Source organism: Paracoccidioides lutzii, assembly GCF_000150705.2.
Source record: "Paracoccidioides lutzii Pb01 unplaced genomic scaffold supercont2.20, whole genome shotgun sequence".
NCBI classification, from domain to species: Eukaryota; Fungi; Ascomycota; class Eurotiomycetes; order Onygenales; family Ajellomycetaceae; genus Paracoccidioides; species Paracoccidioides lutzii.
The window spans coordinates 524,306-541,649 of NW_015440966.1; the positions used below are offsets into that span (position 1 = coordinate 524,306).

At 43.6% G+C, this 17,344-nt stretch overlaps 7 protein-coding genes across 7 annotated transcripts; 3 read left to right on the forward strand and 4 right to left on the reverse strand.

Moving 5' to 3' along the window:
* Positions 1–1,083: 1,083 nt before the first annotated feature.
* Positions 1,084–2,819, reverse strand: PAAG_06877 (hypothetical protein; the record flags this gene model as incomplete). Its single annotated transcript, XM_015846047.1, has 8 exons — positions 1,084–1,109; positions 1,179–1,213; positions 1,307–1,543; positions 1,633–1,762; positions 1,823–1,861; positions 1,911–1,999; positions 2,255–2,495; positions 2,618–2,819. 8 exons carry the CDS (start codon positions 2,817–2,819, stop codon positions 1,084–1,086), a joined length of 999 nt encoding a protein of 332 aa, XP_015700482.1.
* Positions 2,820–3,876: 1,057 nt separating this feature from the next.
* PAAG_06878 (hypothetical protein) lies at positions 3,877–4,839 on the reverse strand (the record flags this gene model as incomplete). The annotated part of the gene is made up of 6 exons (XM_015846048.1): positions 3,877–4,050; positions 4,206–4,306; positions 4,404–4,412; positions 4,494–4,527; positions 4,624–4,662; positions 4,774–4,839. The coding sequence occupies 6 exons, from the start codon at positions 4,837–4,839 to the stop codon at positions 3,877–3,879; spliced, it is 423 nt and encodes a 140-aa protein (XP_015700483.1).
* A 277-nt stretch (positions 4,840–5,116) lies between these two features.
* On the forward strand, positions 5,117–5,523 carry PAAG_06879 (hypothetical protein; the record flags this gene model as incomplete). Its single annotated transcript, XM_002791287.1, has 2 exons — positions 5,117–5,212; positions 5,338–5,523. The coding sequence occupies 2 exons, from the start codon at positions 5,117–5,119 to the stop codon at positions 5,521–5,523; spliced, it is 282 nt and encodes a 93-aa protein (XP_002791333.1).
* Positions 5,524–6,707: 1,184 nt separating this feature from the next.
* PAAG_06880 (hypothetical protein) lies at positions 6,708–9,274 on the forward strand (the record flags this gene model as incomplete). Its single annotated transcript, XM_015846049.1, has 2 exons — positions 6,708–6,887; positions 7,034–9,274. The coding sequence occupies 2 exons, from the start codon at positions 6,708–6,710 to the stop codon at positions 9,272–9,274; spliced, it is 2,421 nt and encodes an 806-aa protein (XP_015700484.1).
* Positions 9,275–11,693: 2,419 nt separating this feature from the next.
* PAAG_06881 (hypothetical protein) lies at positions 11,694–13,124 on the reverse strand (the record flags this gene model as incomplete). Its single annotated transcript, XM_002791289.1, has 4 exons — positions 11,694–11,827; positions 11,942–12,077; positions 12,181–12,714; positions 12,864–13,124. 4 exons carry the CDS (start codon positions 13,122–13,124, stop codon positions 11,694–11,696), a joined length of 1,065 nt encoding a protein of 354 aa, XP_002791335.1.
* Positions 13,125–13,475: 351 nt separating this feature from the next.
* Positions 13,476–14,175, forward strand: PAAG_06882 (40S ribosomal protein S24; the record flags this gene model as incomplete). Its single annotated transcript, XM_002791290.2, has 3 exons — positions 13,476–13,552; positions 13,745–13,992; positions 14,096–14,175. 3 exons carry the CDS (start codon positions 13,476–13,478, stop codon positions 14,173–14,175), a joined length of 405 nt encoding a protein of 134 aa, XP_002791336.1.
* A 1,119-nt stretch (positions 14,176–15,294) lies between these two features.
* Positions 15,295–16,893, reverse strand: PAAG_06883 (hypothetical protein; the record flags this gene model as incomplete). Its single annotated transcript, XM_002791291.2, has 3 exons — positions 15,295–16,443; positions 16,502–16,606; positions 16,690–16,893. 3 exons carry the CDS (start codon positions 16,891–16,893, stop codon positions 15,295–15,297), a joined length of 1,458 nt encoding a protein of 485 aa, XP_002791337.2.
* Between the last annotated feature and the right edge of the window lie 451 nt (positions 16,894–17,344).

Consider the following 17,344-nt stretch of genomic DNA (forward strand, 5'->3'; position numbering starts at 1 on the left):
CTTATAAATGTATTTAAAAAAAAAAAAAAAAAAAAAAAAAGAGGAAAAAGAGAGCTTTTGATTGTAACTGTATAATATATAACTAATATTTAAAATTTTTAAAAACATGCATAGTTTTTCTAACTCTTTTTATAACTCTCAGTTTTTCTAAATATTAGTTATATTTTATATAATATTATTTAATTACAATTTAAATGTTAGATTAAAAGTAGTTAACTATGAGAGATTTTTCAAAATTATATAATAGTTATACAGAGCTCTTCTCAACTCAATGATTCAAACTTTAAATTAGCTGAGTAAGAGTTGTCAAATAATCATACAACAATAGAATAACTTTTTTAAAGAGGAAAGTTAAGATATTAAAAACAGTAAATGAGAAGCAAGGAGGTAAAAAGAGAAAGATGATATATATAGCTTAAAAGATATTTTGAGAGTTGAAGAAGAAACAGATTATATGAAGTAACTATAAAAACAAAAAAATGAAGTGATTGAGATTTGGATCCTCAATCACACAATCACAACCCAGTATAGGGTATTATTGAACATACTGCTCATACATGTCGAAAGCTTGTTTGTAAATAATTCTCAATATCTGTTTTATTTATGTGGTTGTTGTTATATTTAGTTATAAACATGTAAAATGTTTGTGGATTACGTTAGTTTAGTTGTTAACTTATTGTTTCTCGGGCGCAGAAGACGTCACAACCAAACAGGTCACAACCTGGTTTTTCGGCATAAGGTTTATCATTTCCAGCGCCAATTCGGGCACTTCCCAGGTGTGGTTTAAATGGCGGCTGGAGGCTGGTTTAACCGCTTTCACAGCCTCTTCCAAGCGTCGCTGAGGTGCATCAAAGGAGATGCATGAAAGAAGGTACGAAGATTCCACCGCAAACAGGTTGGCGCTTACATCCTTCAAAAATGCCTAACTACATCACGAACTATCTACAACAAAGAATATAATACAAACTGGTCTATTGAACAACCCAGTGGTCAAACCCGCTGCATGTCTCTAAAAGCATGGGTCAATTCAGTATGCTGGTCATGTTGGAGCATCGTAGATTCGTGAGGAACAGGAACAGCTCCTTAGAGGCCCTCCTTTGCCAGCATATCTATATTCACCGGATTAAATCTGTGTCAGCTTTATTTCAAAACACCCCGTGGATATGCAACTGTCTTACCGGCAATGTCTAGATACAGGGCAAGTGCGTTGAACCTGGCCGAAGAAAAGAGAAACAAAAGTCAGTGCCTCTCTCGCAAAGCAAAGTTCCAAAGTAACCACAAAAAGACACCAATACAAAACACCCACTTCCTGGTATTTCCCGTCAACTCAGAGATCATCCACTTGAAACGATTGGTCCTGTTGATCAAGTCGAGGTGGCTGACTCCAACAAGCGTGCCTTTGTAGCCCTCCTCACCTCCCCATTTGCTGCTCTGGACGCTGACCAGGCCATCATTCGGGCCTTCTTCCTGCTCGATAATCCGATGTGACTGGAGAAACACAGACCACATACCGGGTGTTAACGAGGCTCCGTATGAAAAGTATCTAAAGTATTTCCCTAGCCGTTAAACTTCTTTTCCCTTATATATATATATATATCACCTTTAGCTGAACCGGGGTATGTATATACCCACCTAACATCGTCGATATCAGGAGTATTGGGATTGAATTCTTCCTGCATGTATTTTCGAGTAAGCTGACTGAATGCCCCTGACTCTATTTTAATGCGAGCCAGTGTGTTATATATCTGTGCAGCTCGATGCTCTATGCCTTGCGTAAGTGTTTGTTAAAAGATTCTCATGACTTCAAGGTGATCAGACGAACCTCCAATCAGTCCAAAGACATAATCCGCAAACGCAGACCCTAAAGCAGTTAGTCGAAAATCGTGATAAAGGACTGGAGAGTGATTAACCTCGGTGAGGGGTGCCAATCGTAGTCAGAGACACAACCCGGAATTTCGTAGGTCGTAGTCTGCTGATCATGTAACGGGAATCTAGTCCACTGGTTTGGTTTGGCTGAAGTCAGCACGATATCCCACCTGTGTTGAGTATATATGGAAGTTCGAAATCGCATACCCCTGAATGAGTTGCAAAGTAAGCATGTGTGGAACAAAAGAGTTTGAGAGCTTCTTGCCAATATATATCATACCATACTATGTCTGCAGGAACAGTTAGTGACCATAATCAACTATTCTCCAGTTAACCAAGGGCAAATGATTTGAAAACATCTCCAAAAAAAGAAAAGGTCACAACTCACGCAATTATATTCACTTCTTTCCCCTGAATCCGGCTCTCAATTCCACACATGAGCTCTTTAGCCCGTTGCTCGATGGATCCCAACGGCAGGACAGGGACAGAAATGACCACCATCCTCTTTAGGGCGAAGGCTTCTTTGATGCCGCGCCAATATTGTACGCCGGGGAGATACTTCCCTCCCAGTTTCAGCTCATCAAATCCCAATAGACCGTGTGCAAGAACAATTGGGAATTTCGGCCTGCCTGAACAAGCATATGTCTCGGAAGTTGCGTATATTGGATCAGCACTGCCTGTAGCCAGAATATTGCATGGATCTCTGGTCTCTGGGATAAAGTAGATTTTCTTCTTCTTGAAGTTTACTGACAGTATGTATCCCGAATAGCGGAATATTTATCTTCAATTAGGGGGCCCAGCTCCGAAAGTCGTGGATCTGCTGCGTGCGGTTTCGAGGCAGAAGGTGTCGTTGAGCTGAAATGTCGCACTCGTGAATTTGTGAAGGTGTTAAATTGAGAAACTGGTCTACAAGCCCACCACGAAACCCTTGGGTTCGTGATTGAATGCTTCATTCTGACACTCCCTGTGGGCTGTGTATGGATACTTCACTTGCGCTGTTGATGGGCGGCGCAAGCGAGATTAACTAAAATATATTTAAGTACTTGAACAGGGGTTGATCTGGGTGAAATGACGCAACCGAAATTTCTTATCTTTGGACCCATATATTTGAGTTTCCGTCATTTAACCTTGTTTATAGTTAATCAAATAGTTAGTTCTATACAAGTTTTAACAGGTACGATCTCATTGTCTAGTTTACCTCTGTATCTTTTTAAAGACGTTAACTAGAAATCCCATTGTCCAGTGGATCAATACACCCGGAAAATATATGCTATACTAGTTATGAAAAGTGATATGTGTAGTTATCTCTTCAAGAAGTCGAGCAAATTAATGATAACATGCTCTCACATAAGGCATTGCAATGTTGCAAAGTATCATTATTCTCTACTCCATTTTGCTGCAGTCTTGCCCGGTGTTTACAGAATTCAAGCATCAGTGAACACTCCAATTCGTTACTGTTAAGGGACTCTTTAAATCTCCCAGTTCCTGACTCCATTTCCTCCCCCTCAAGGAACAATCAAATGAACAGTGGATTTTTTTTTTTTTTTTTTAAAAAAAAAAAAAACCCTGCTAGTTAAAATCCAATTATGCCTTGAACAAGGGGTGCATTGAATTAGCCATAAATAGAGCTGATTATGCCCCAAAGAAGTATTTAGTTTGGGAACTGCTGCAAAAATGAACCATGAAACAAAGGATGCTCTAAACAGCTCACAGCACAGAATAAATAATTGCAATGATGGCAAATTCAATTTCACCATCAGAGACAAACTGTGCCATGGTATATACGAAAACAGAAAAGAAAACCAAACCCAAGATACACACATATCTTAAAAAGAATTGGTTTTACGACAAAAAGTGAGAGAGACAGAGACACCAACGACGGAGAAAGAAAGGAAAAAACGAATAGAAGTCAGAACGCCCTGATCCCAACATATAATGAATAGCATATCCCGCGCTTCCAAACAGTTCGAAAAAGGGATAAAATAAAACCCTTTTCGCTTATAATTTAACTCACGCAATCCCCACGATTTTCCCCGGTGTTTGCGGCTGAACATCAATGACAGCTTGGATCAGATCCTCAACGACCTGGCTACCCTTTTGCTTGCCAATGTCTCTGATCTGTTGGACTTTCGCCTCGGCTTCCTTGTTCGCTTCATCTTCGGCTACTTTGTTACCGCTTGAGTGCTGAAAGAGATGAAATAATAACAGAGGAGTTGTTCGAGTTAGTCATCCAATTGCCATTGCATACATAAAATATATGTGATTTTGGTGCGGAAGAATCAACGTTGATCTCCAGCTTGACATAGCTGGGAGATAAATATTAAGTCATTTTTTCTCACCTCAGCTTCAAACTTCTTGAATTCCTCTTCCTTTTTCTGTCTGTATTCGTCAATCTCCTTTTGTGCTTCGGCTCTTGCGTCCTTTACGCGCTTCGTGCGGTCTGTAGATAATATCGATAAGTTTCGAGTAAGAAGACAAAGCAAGGAAGATTTGTATTTCTTTGGGTAATATATGTGATAGAGGGAACTGTTACGAACATTCTCGGGCTGAAATATCGAATAAGCCAGATCAGCTAGAATGTTCTTCAAATATCAAAGTGTTGGGAGTCCTGAGGAGGATGTGAATACCATTCTGAACAATCTTCTGCGCCTCTCTCTCAGCCTATTCGTCCATGAAACACTTGTCAGCTGTCTGGAGCCATATTCGTAGAGATTCGAGTGCCAGTTGATCGGGATATGTGATTGGGATGCAACATACATCAAGCAGTGTCTGGATACCTGCGGAGTTTTGGGCAGACTGCAGAGAAGACCGTTAGCAAGATCCTCATGAAAAATCAAATATTTAATCACGAAATTTATCGATAAATTTACCATTTTCTTTTTTGCTTTCTTTCGAATAAAATATTACGGTGGGATTTGCTTTGTGATGTAGAATGTCGGAGGTTGGGTTGCTGGGTTGCTGTCCTGAGGTCATCGACTCTAGGTTGTTCAGGGTTCATTGGAGGACGCTTCTGCCGCTGCACACCGCTTCCAGACAATCTTCAATCCTTGCCAGATCTTCCAGGCAAAAGACCTTGGAATTTTGGGCTTGGATAATTCCACAGCAATCCTTAAATAATATAAAAGGCTATAATTTTACAAAAGGTTGAACTAGAGAGGGCTTCTTCCAACCCTGGAAATATTTGAGAAGCCTATCCATTCACAGCCCGCGTCCTAGGAACTAGAAAGCAAAAAATACTGGTTAAGCAAACATGTCACGGGCATCAAAACTTACCTTGGCCGGTACTACGTTGATTACCGCCGGCATTGTCTACTTCGTCCATTGGTCGCAGGAAGCTGAGAAAGCTGTATGTTTCCCCCGTTCATTCAATTATCAATTCAATCAATTTAATTCACTGTCCCGCTATACTGCACCGGGAGTATATGTACCATTTAGTTTTTACCCGATTGCTGACAATTTGTTAAATGTTAGGCGATGCATGCAGGTGTCGAACGAGATCTAGAAATCCAACGGATCAAACAAGAACGAAAAGCAGATTTTGAGATGCAGCGGGCACTGGAAGCTGAATACAGGAAAATCCAAACAGTTTCTGATAGCGGGAATGGGGAGGGTTTAGGTAGCGATGTTGGAACCGGGGTTAGACCAGGAGCTACATAGTCGTCGATATCCGCCTAATTCTTCACAGCGCACCTTTGGCTTTTGGTCGGCAATTGGAGCATAAAACAAGGGCAAGTCCTCTGGTTCCTTTTTGCGACGGAGCAGCAAGAGAATTCTGTTCTGTCTTGGGGGAAAATTTTGTTGTCGACGTGATTAGGAGCAGGGATATCTCAAACAAGGGCATCTGAGATAACACTTCCAAAGGGAAAATTCATGGACCTGACGATTGCGATTACGAAACGAATTACCGATGCTGCGCTGGTAGCACTTTGTACGATATATGTATATATACAAGAAACGATAGAATTCGAGTTTTGGGGGGGACATTGATTAGAGGAACAACGTTGGACCATATGCAGTATATGCCCAGAGTTCAACTGACTTCATTCATACATGGCAGATATCGATTGAATAAATAAGATTCTGACAGCGGAAAATCCGGGCTGCTGAACACAAAAATCAACAGCTGATAAAGTTGCGCATTGGACAAGGTGAAATTCCACTTTGAACTGTGAATCACTTTGGATGGTTTGTGCCGTTTTGCCGGATGTAGACTCGCGATCCAACTTGTATATAAGCTGAGAAGGAGAGGAGAAACACACGGCGACTTGAAAGAGCTAGCTAGAACTTTGCAGGGTTCCGTTTGAACGGGAGTACCCCTCGCGGGGTAGTTATTTTAATTATACTCCACCCGAGTGGAGGGTGGCACAGGGCTCCCGTACACTCGACGCCGTAGTTTTGTGTATTTCGTGCAGATGTTTCTATTCATAAACTCTTTTTGACAGGAGATGGTTGAACACACGCTCATTACTTGTTTCTTCCTGGTCTGGAATAAAATAACTAGGTAAACTAACTAACTAGTTAGTTAAAATAAATGGCAACTTATGTAATGGCTTTGTTAAATAATCATCCAGCTTCCATGTTTTGAAGGCCTCGAGACCCAGCCAACTTGCTCGCGTCAACGGGCATTCCTTTTCAACAAATAAATACCTCGCCCTAGTGCAAAACAGATTCTGCCCTGCCAGTCACCTGGCTCTCCTTCCACTCACTCTTCATCAGCTGAGGTTTAAACAGTCATTCCGCATTCGCTCCTGAACTGTTTCCACGTCGTTCGTACATGGCCGCTCTAGGGCCCGCTGAAAAATGGTCTACGTGCCCTGGCCTGCAGATATAGCCCTCTCCTAATGGACCACATATTTCCTTCGTTGCAGGATGCAAGTCGGCCCAGCACCACCCCGCGCAGCCGTTATTCGACTGCCCTGAAATGCTGTTGTGGGAGATCAGAATGCGCTTATCTTCAACATAACAACGCTGCACTGGCGGATCTGGAAAAAGACGTTGAAACTGCCGCCCAGTTAGGCCAGGTGTGTATAGTTATTTGAATTGTTTTCATCCCCTGTTCATCTTCTCCCCTGTGTGTTACATTTGTTATTCTAAAAGAGCTGGTTCTGTGCATTGTTTAATGGGTAATTTACTGATTCTCCCTTCTTCATTATTTTTCGTGGCTTAGGCTTTGCTACAGCGTCATGAGACTTATATGACAAATGCAGAAGGAGATCGGAGCAGACTGCTTTTGGAAATGGAAAATCTCGAGAGAGATAAACGTGAGGCGCAAGCCGAAAATGCACGAATTATCGAAGAAAATCGTGAGCTCTTGGAACAGTTGGAGGAAATGAACAAGGCGATCGCAGAATCGGATGCTCAGATCAAGTCTCTTACGATGACCCTGGAAAGTTCGCAGTTGCAAGTCAAACAACTGTCGGTTTCGGCGTCGCGAGTATCGCAGCTCGAGTCTCAAATTGATGCGATGGAGAAGGAACAGGAAGAGCTGCAGGTCAAACTTATCGTTACTGAAGAAGATGAGAAATCCGCAGTCCAGCGGTGGAGACAGGCTGAATGCACTTTGCGAGATCTTGAAGGTCAACTGGAGAGAATAGAGAAGAAATCGAGGGAGGAGCAGGAGACACATGCGGAGCTACTTAGGCGAATGGAGTTGCAGAGGACGGTTAAAAGAGAATTGGATACCGCTGCAGGTCGACTTAAAGGTGCTGCAGCTGCATCGTCAATTGGTCAGAATAAGCCAGGAGTAGTTACCAGTTTCGTGCGCGACATTCTACAGGATAATGCGAACCTGCAAATGGGCATCGTCGAGCTCAGAGAAATGCTTCAGGCCTCAAATGAGGAGGTAGAGAACTTGAGAGAACTGATTCTCCTACATCAACCATTGGCATTGGAGCCAGATGACCGACTACCTCGACATAAGAAAATCTCGCTTCGTGATGAACTGGATGCGAAATTGCCTCTAGCAGCTTCTCAGGAGTTCCACGTCCATCATCACTACCACTCACCAACCCATAGCTTACCCCAGCGTAAGGAAAGGGCGCAAACCCCCTTACACCGTCGCCAAAGGAAAAAGAGACCCCTGATATCCTCGCCCATCCTCGAATCTTCGTCTCGGCCCTCTTCGCGCCTATCCCGAATCTCACATAGTGCACATGGTTCCGTTTCATCACCATCCACCATACTTTCACAAACTTCGGTCTCAATCCCTCCAGCCTCTAGTAACCGCCACTGGTCCATTCAATCCTCCTCATCCATAGTGCCAGCGTCAATCTGTTCATCAATACCTAGTTCTCCACAATCCGTCTATAGAACTTCGTCCATATTCGATCGTGTGGATCATGGTTTTGATTCTTCTCGACCCACTAGTCCTGAGAGCAATGGGTTCGCATCTCCCAGTATCAGGCCATATCATCATCGCAAAGGATTGTCCGATATGCCGATACGACCTATAGCAGGTCCCCCTGAATTGCAAAATATGTCTGCAGGTTTATCGGGAGGTATAAACCAAGGACGCGATGATAACGTCGAATCTACAAATTATTCTGCTGATGAAAGAATACCCCCACAGTTCCAACCTGACATCCCGGAAGAGAGGGAAACTCCAACTGAGGAAATCACGAATGCACAAGGGATAAAATACACAGATTTCCCTGTTCCTGTCGAAGAACCAGATCCCTTCTCTCCACTGTTATATAACACAGTGAAACGCGCATCTTCACACGAAAGCCTCTTCTCCATTTCAGGGATGGACATCCACACACTCCGCTCCCGCCCATCCCAAATGCTCAGCCCTTATTCAGCCCTCCCGATTAGAGCACCAAGCTACCTCACTTCCGCTTGTTCAGAATTGTCCTTCACTCCTCCCATCATATCTCCGATGAACATTACCGTCCCTAGAGTATCACTTAGAGACGGGAATAAAGGCCCTGACTCTCGATCGCTGCTCTCGTCATTCGTCGCCGCGCCGGCGGAAGGGGACTCCAACGCAGCACCATCTGGAGCCCTACCAAATAACACCCCATACCTCCGCCACGCAGACCGTTTCAGCAAGCGGGTTGGCGGATGGGTCTTTGGCAGATGGGGTATGGCCCCGATCGCATCTCCGCGAACGGGGGACCTGAGCTCACCCAGATCATCCAGCCGCTCGTCGCTTGCATCCCCATTGCGCCCTCCAAATGCACCATCAGTCTCAGCAGCGTCGTCTGCGTCGACATTAGCCTCCGCTCCGTCTGTTCCCTCACCGAGAACTTCATCAACAGCAAGGGCGTCTGCGGCGGTAGTATTCAGACCACCCGGGGTAAACCAAATGGGGACAATCTTAGGCCTGCGCCCTCCAGGAAAGCCGCCCACGGCTGTTCAACCCATGGTCATTAATGAAGATTTACTGCAGGAAAGTTTGCTTGAGTAGCTCTTTTGGCTACCTTCTCAGTGTGTGTGTGTGCGTATGCGTGCGCGCTCCTACTGCATTTCCGTTTTCTTTTTTTTCTTTCTTTTTTCTTTTCTTTTTTTTTTTTTTTTGGAATTTTATTTTTACCTCCCCATCGTCCTTCACTATTTTGACTTTCCCTTTTGCACTTGAATTTCTTTCACACGACAACGCCTACATGTCTCATATGTACAGCACATACATAACTAGCATATTCCGCACTTATATCTTGTCCTTCTTTCTTTCTATTTTTTTTAATAATAATACATTTCATTTCCTTCAACTCCCTCTTCCCAAGCCTAAGTCTGGCATCATCACACTTTCATAGATATATACATGTACATGCAATGTTCACACAATTTATAAAGTTGATAGGTGATGGCCCTTTCTCATTTTTCTTAGTTTACATCTCGCACAGAATGGAATCTGGTTATCGTCAACATCTATTACTTGTTACGCACCTCTCTTATTACTGCAAATATTGCATGTATGCATGTACAGCAAAATACATACATACCCTAGGGTAGTTGTATACACATCTATCTGTGTATCCGTATCTGGGTATAATGCACTATATGCATGCGATCTGACCGTGTCAGCCAGAATTCTAACAAATCCAGATTCAGGGATATTATAATATGATATCACTCTTATATATAGGCAATCATGAAGAGCAGAAAAAGCAAAGCAGCACACATACCGGATAAATACCCACACATCATTCGCATTCTCTTTTTATGTGCTCTGCTTTGTTCCATGAATTTTATCTCTCAAGACCAATTTTGTCGAGGGCTATCCGCGTACGATCTTTTTTGCTAATAGGGTCATGTATGAATATATGTTTAAAAACATAGAAACAGGTACCAAGTTTTTTTAACGGCGGATAGGATATGTCTAATACCTGTGCATATGGCAATCTAAACAGGAATACTACTTGTGCTCCGAACTGTATGTGTGCACAGCTCTTAGTTGTACATATGTGATTTGATACAACAGGAAAGCTCCAGCCACTATTGAGGGAACGAAGGGGTACCTACATACATACACGCAAATACATGCCTAGGCTCAGGAGAACGGGTAGGTACAGTGAAGCTTTCTGTGATGTAAATGGTAAATCTCCTTTTGAAAGAACATTACATGATGCGAGAAGCGAGGGCCCTCTGCACTGGGAAAGATTGTAGAATTAGAAAAGTGATTGGATTAAAAGAAGTACATTTTGAGAGAAAATCATCTGTCAACACTGAACCAACCTTCCGCAGCTTAGTAAATTCAGGTCGCATATATGTAATCCGTCTCAAAAAATTTCCCAAATGACCTATCGCCAACCCGGTGTAGGCGCTTCTGAAACATCATATTATTACACCTACAGATATGGATGCACATATACCAGGATAACAAGCTACAAAAACTCAACTGAACTCTGATTTGCGCCCGCTTTCCTATCCAACTACCCGCCCAATCTCCAATATCGGCTCCCCTTCGACCGTTGGGGATGGATGACACGATAGGGGACACATGCCCTGCACGCAAAGAGTGGTGTACAGTAGCACAGATAGGAAGAGCACTCCTTGCGAATTGGGGGAGGAAATGGGAGAGATGAAGGTGGTACATGGTATGCCTTAGGGGGTATTTTGGGGGTGTGCACGATATGTATGCTTTACAATGTGGCATGCGAAGGCAACCGTCATATTCCCTATATCCGCTATGGAGTTGTTGGAGGGATCTGCGGATGGAATGGATCAAAAGAAAGACATTGTGCGATAGAGCGCGTTGCAGGACTAGAGCTAGGATTGGAAGGTATAATGAGATTGTTTGACTGCATGAGACTAGGTCCGGATTGTAGGGGATTGGATTGGGTCGAAATGGGGATGGAGTGGACACGCGGGTATGTTGTGCATAGGATATGTCTTGCACGCGTGTATATACTCGCCGGACGTCTGGGACATACAGTGAATATTGTTCAAGGAAAGTCTTGACGTGGGGAAGGTGGAAGATAATGCTTCCTGAGTTATTTATGCTTCTCAATTCTTTGAATAATATCGTACGGAGAAATCAATGCTGAGAGTATTCCCCCCTTTTCCTTGATTATCTTTGTTTCCCCATTTGTTTTTCCTGTCCGCATCTGGTAACTTTCAGAGATGATTGGTGGTGGATATATATATATCTCAGGTCGTTTTTGTGTAACACCTCACGTATACTATTTTTTATTCGCTTTGAGAATTAGGGAACAGAAGGCTGTGCGACGAAAAACCATTCAAAATGATGTCCCAGGAAGGTGCCTGTATGTATAATTGAAAGACGAAAATGCAAATGCGGGGGCATAAAAGGAGAGCCGAGGTATACCAAGAGTATATTTTAAATATTATAACTGTACAAAGTTCAAAATGAATCCCAAACCTTCTCATGGAAGTAAGGAGGCTGAGGCTGAGATCCTATAGGTCCGGATGGGGACATCAGTGCTGTGGAAAAATCCATTCTGGGATTGTCGGGGTGGGGATTCGAAATTTATCTTGCAAGCGTTCAAATTGTTCGCCTCTGGTCAAAAGAAGGATTTTTTAGTACACAAGTAACGTTTCACATGGAGGGCTTGCAATGTTATTATTATAATAAAGCAAAGTAGGAAGAGGAAAAAGAAAAGTTGTTGCACACCGCATGTGTTAAGAAAAGCATTAAATGTTTCCGAGTTTCGAAGTGTGGAAGAGAGAATAAATTCCTTGATTCTGTGCTTGTCGAATAGTTCTCGTAACGTTGATGATAAAAGAGGTATAAGTTCCCGATCATATATCTGCACATTTTAAACGAGTCCACAGCATAAATGCGTCGTCCTCGTTCATCAGTCACCTTGGAAAATATTGGAGATATGATATGTGGATGTGCTCTATGCATACCAGATCGGCTCCAAGTGCAACATCAAATGATTGACACGATTTTCCTGAAGATGATAGCCGGTGAGGTTGGAATGGATTACCCCACTCCCAAATATCTGCATGTATTCTGCTGCTATCAAGGCTGTTCCTCATTACACAATCCTGGATGCTGGATATCAATGCAGGGTCTCTGTCCGTAGCTGTCACACTCCGGGCACCAAGACACTTGAGACAATACATGGAGAGAAATCCGGTCCCGCTTCCCAGTTCGATGATATTCTTCCCCGCAATAAGTGCTCTGCCTTCCGGGGTTGAAAGGTATGTGCCCAGGTGCAAAGCCGCCTCCCACGTGCGGAATCCGGTAGTTCCCGATGAAAGTATGAGCCCGCGGTTTTCTGAAGTTATCACAAATTGGCTATCATGACTTTCGTTTGAACCCATGTCCCTGGGAGCTGTATAGCGGATATATGACAATTTCAGGGCTTCTTCAAGGGGTGATTGGCGCGGAAGTATGATCAGATTGCCATAGCTGCTCATGAGATCATCTAAGATCTCCTAAGAAGAAAGAACAATTATAGTCAGGATGAATAGCTGAGGATATGTAAAGAATCGTATTGAAAAAAGAAAATAATAATCAATCATATTCGTAGGCTATGATTTAAGAGCCTGGAACTAGGCAAAAACTAGAGTGAAGGGAGCCATACATCCTCTTCTGGATCGGAAATTGATTCCTCCAATCTAGAGATAAGAATTTTAAGGACCCGGATACGATATTTTGGTGGCGGAATAGGCCAAACTTGTGTTTCATTGAACATTGTCTGGTATATCAGCTGCTGGACTGCTGGTTTGATAAGAACATTAGTCGGTGGAAAAGAGAGGTGTTGTGGTTCCAGGAGCTGAAGATACTGAGCCACGAGCAGGTCGACCAGGGCCTCTTCTTCATAGTCGACAGGTGGGTGCACCATTATAATGGTACCTGGTATTTTGCGCCGTATTGTTGCTATTGTTAATGATGATGATGATTATGTGTTTGTTGGTTATCAATTTTGGAGACGGTTAAAAATGGCAGTAAGAAACGAAATAAACTTTGGGAAACAAAACGCCGGCACTGGGATTGCAGTATTGGGACTAGCGCGGAATGCTGTAGTTGGCCCTAGCCGAAAACCCACATCCAAGCAAAATCACAAAATACTTAGACGTTGGATTTCTCGACGACTGCGACAACCGACAAACCCAGCAGCCAACCATCCTCCTCCCGCTTCATCAAAGCAGACTTTTCGAACGCCGGTGGTTCACTTCTCGAAAATTCTGCAATCATGGCTGACGCTCCGGTGACCCTGCGGACGCGCAAGTTTATCCGCAACCCTCTTTTGGCCAGAAAGCAGATAGTCGTGTAAGTCATCTTTCGAGTGTGGGATCAGGGATTGGGATGTCGTGGTCGATGCTGGGAATTGAAGATTGAGGGACAACTACTCTGATTTTTGATTAGGGGATGAACGATATGGGTTTTATTTATTTATTTTTTTTTTTTTGGAGGAAGAGGAGGAGTAGGGGATACATAGATTCTGACCAGATGCTCTCACAGTGATATCCTCCATCCCAACCGCGCCAACATCTCCAAGGACGAGCTCCGTGGAAAGCTCTCCGAGCTCTACAAATCCAACAAGGAACAAGTCTCCGTATTTGGTCTTCGCACTCACTATGGTGGTGGTAAGACCACAGGCTTCGCGCTCATCTATGACTCGACCGAAGCCCTGAAGAAGTTTGAGCCGCGCTATCGCCTCGTCCGCATTGGAGCCGCTGAGAAGGTTGAGAAGGCCAGCAGACAGCAACGTACGTTTCGCAGATGCTCCTATCTTGCTCCTATCTTGCGGTACTGTATGCTACATGTTGGGATTGACTAACGATGGGAACTTCATTTTACCCCCATTTATAGGCAAACAAAGAAAGAACCGATCGAAGAAATTCCGGGGTACGGAAAAGACCAAGGGACCAAAGAAGGACAAGAAGAAATAAAGGAGTGATCTGGGTTGCTTTGCGTATTTTCATGTTATTTTATGGTGCTGGGTGGAAACGTAACGACATGGATTTTGATTTTGCTTAAAAAGGGTCCCCCAAATGCTGGATGAAATGTTTTTCTTTATCAACCTACATCGATGATGTACTTTAGCTGAAAATCAAGCCATGTGGTGAAATTACACCTTTTCTCTCCGTCTACGTCGCGGTTACGGGTGTTCGTTTTCTTTTCGTTTCTCCTTTTCTTCGGTCCATTACCCCTCTGCATGTTGTTCTTCATGTGCAGCGAACCTGAAAACAGTCACGATCTTTTCAATTTATATGCTATGCTAATCCATCGTAATGGGATTGGGGGTAGCGACTGTTCGAAGTCTTCAATTTGACAATGAAACATGAAATGGGGAATTGAGGTATGGAAAACCCCTCTCTATTTCACAAAGGAATCACCCCACCAACAATGCCTGCCACCCACATCTTATATTTCTTTTTATGTCTTGGAGACCCGAAAATGTTCACCGATAGTTAGGCGTATCTTGAGGTCACAAGCAGAGGGAATAGGGAACAAAAAGGAAAATCAAAATAAAAAACTTGGAGAAATAATACACGGTAGGGACGGGTTTGGTTATTTTGTCAATAAGTTAAAATGCACACATTAGGTTTACCAGCCGCTGGAAAGAGGAACATAAAAAGACGTCACTCTAGCAACATACACGCCTCTATCGACGATCCACAAGGGGAAAAAAAAGAGTATTACGCGACTCCGCATGTAATGCACGGTAAAATACTCGGCCATTATTTTGACGTAGGAGAGACAAATCTTGTCATATATCCAGACATAGAAGACCCGTGTAGGAGCCAATAAGAAAACCCGTACCTCCAAACTATCCCAGTATATTTGGTATTCAAGACATACGCGCAGACGGAAAAGCAGAGCCAACAAGATTCGTTAGGATGTCATTGAGATGGATTAGATGGTATGAAATCCAAAAGTAGAGGTGAATAATAAAAAATAAAATAAAAAATAAAATAAAAAATAAAAAATGCAAACGAAACCCAGGAAACATATGCAAACAAACGAGCAAACGAAAAACAATAAAGAAACTTGTGACTACCCCGACCCTAAAAGCCATCAACTTTGCTAACTGCGAGACTGGATATCGGCTTCACTGATGGTTCACAACATCTAGAAACTGTTGACTGGTAAGGGGGAAGACGGGTGTAACTCCTCCCATTTGTCAAATTACTCGACGAGCCACTACTGGTGCACTGCTTGGGTAGTTCCGTGCTATGACTATAGGCCTGCGCTTGTTGATGAAGTTCATTGTAGCGGTGGGATGCTCCATTCAGTGCATGTTCTGCGGGGAGATGGAATCCCTCAACCGATTCCGATGTTGGAAACGGTGTTGAAGACATAGTGGTTGATGGTGAGTTGTTGGATATTACATACCCGAACGTCATATCAGTAGCACCTGAATTGGGCTTGACAGCACTAGACGAGCTCGCACCGTCTGACATGGTGGAGGTAGCCGTTGTCCTCATCGAGCTCTGCTGGTTGTTGGAAGGCAAGCCATCCATGGCCAAATGGTTTGCGGATCTGGCACTAAGTACTTGGCCAGTCCCATAAGAAGGAGGAAGTGAAGATTCTGTTGAAGATGTGCTGGTAGTCGCTATCGTGATCCCACTTTCGCGACCGTTTTTATTTACTATGGGATTTGGCAATGTCCGATCAGACCCTGATGATGAGGACATTGAGCTGAGAAGGGGTAACGTTGGAGGCAAGTCCGACGATATGGATACTGGAGAGTGTGTTTGTGTCATGCAGTTGTAATTGGATACAAGGGTTGAATGGCCGTCTTGGTCAGGAGAAAGCTTGCCTTTCGAGATTTTGCTCATCTGAGAACCCCGTGGGCTCAGTGGGTAAGAATAGTAGTTGGGGCTTCCCGACGAATCAGTGCTGGGGAGCATATATGGCGGGGATGACATGTTGTATGAAGAGGCAGAATCGCCATCGTAGTTGATCGGGCATACGGACATGTACGGATTTTTTGAAAGTGTGGAGAATTGAGCTGCATGTTCATAGGCACATTGGGATTTCGAATATGGTGGAAAAGCTGGTGTCATCGAGTGGATTAACGTTGAATTAAATCTTGAAGTTGCCTGCGATTCATAGCCGGCCGTGCTGGCGTAGGGTGGACCCAAGGGGCTCGCAGGTGGATACGGCCAGGGGTTACTGTATCCTCCTTTGGCTTGAGTTGCGAATGAATTGACCTAAAGATCATTAGACTCAACCCAGATGTAGAGCTGCTACAGTAAAGAGTCAACATACTCGCAAAAACAGGCAAATGGACGTCCCTGCATTTCGACAATTGGTGCATTGACCGTTGCCGCTATCCCCACTACATTTGATTTTCCGTCTTCGACATCGACCGCACTTAACGGAAAAAAAAAATTAAAAAAATAAGGGGTAAGCTGGGGCAAACACAGGTATAGGTTTCGGTCTCATGGCGAACGTACCGCAACCTGTATACGTCGTCGAGTGAGTGGACCACTGCTTTTCGCGTCCGGTTCCGGGGTCGAGCCAATTCGACCACCGTATCCACTCGGCAACTCCTGTTGAGCATCCCCTCGTATCGGCTGAGAAACTGGATAGCTCATCCCCCGGGAAGATTGCCTATAGAACTGCAAGTCTTCCTGATGATCGTAGAAAGTTCGAGTCATGATCTATCTGTCCGCTCCTTTGCAAACAAGGAGGCAGAGATCAGAAGATATGGCCGTTTCTATATGTCCCGAACTCAACATGTGTGTAACAAAAATAAAACTTCAGGGAAACAACTGACGGCTAAACTTAGAAGGCAAGTAGTCGTTGTGAAGGGCAGAATAATATTAGGTATCATTTAATATTTTCCAGAGATAGAAGGGGGAAAAGGTAAAGTAATTTTTTGGGCAACGTATCAGGGCATGGTGTGGGTTTTAAGGGTTCTGTGCAGGTATATCAACCGATAGAACGAAATTGTCTGGTTAGAAAAGCCCTGCCTTACTTAAGGACATAAACCAGCCTGTGGAGGCGAGGGAATTGACCAGAGTTTGCCTGGATTATCTATTATGTCCAATATATGCCTTGTTTGATGGAACATACTTCTTTATCATGTTCCACTGCTGGTCCTATACA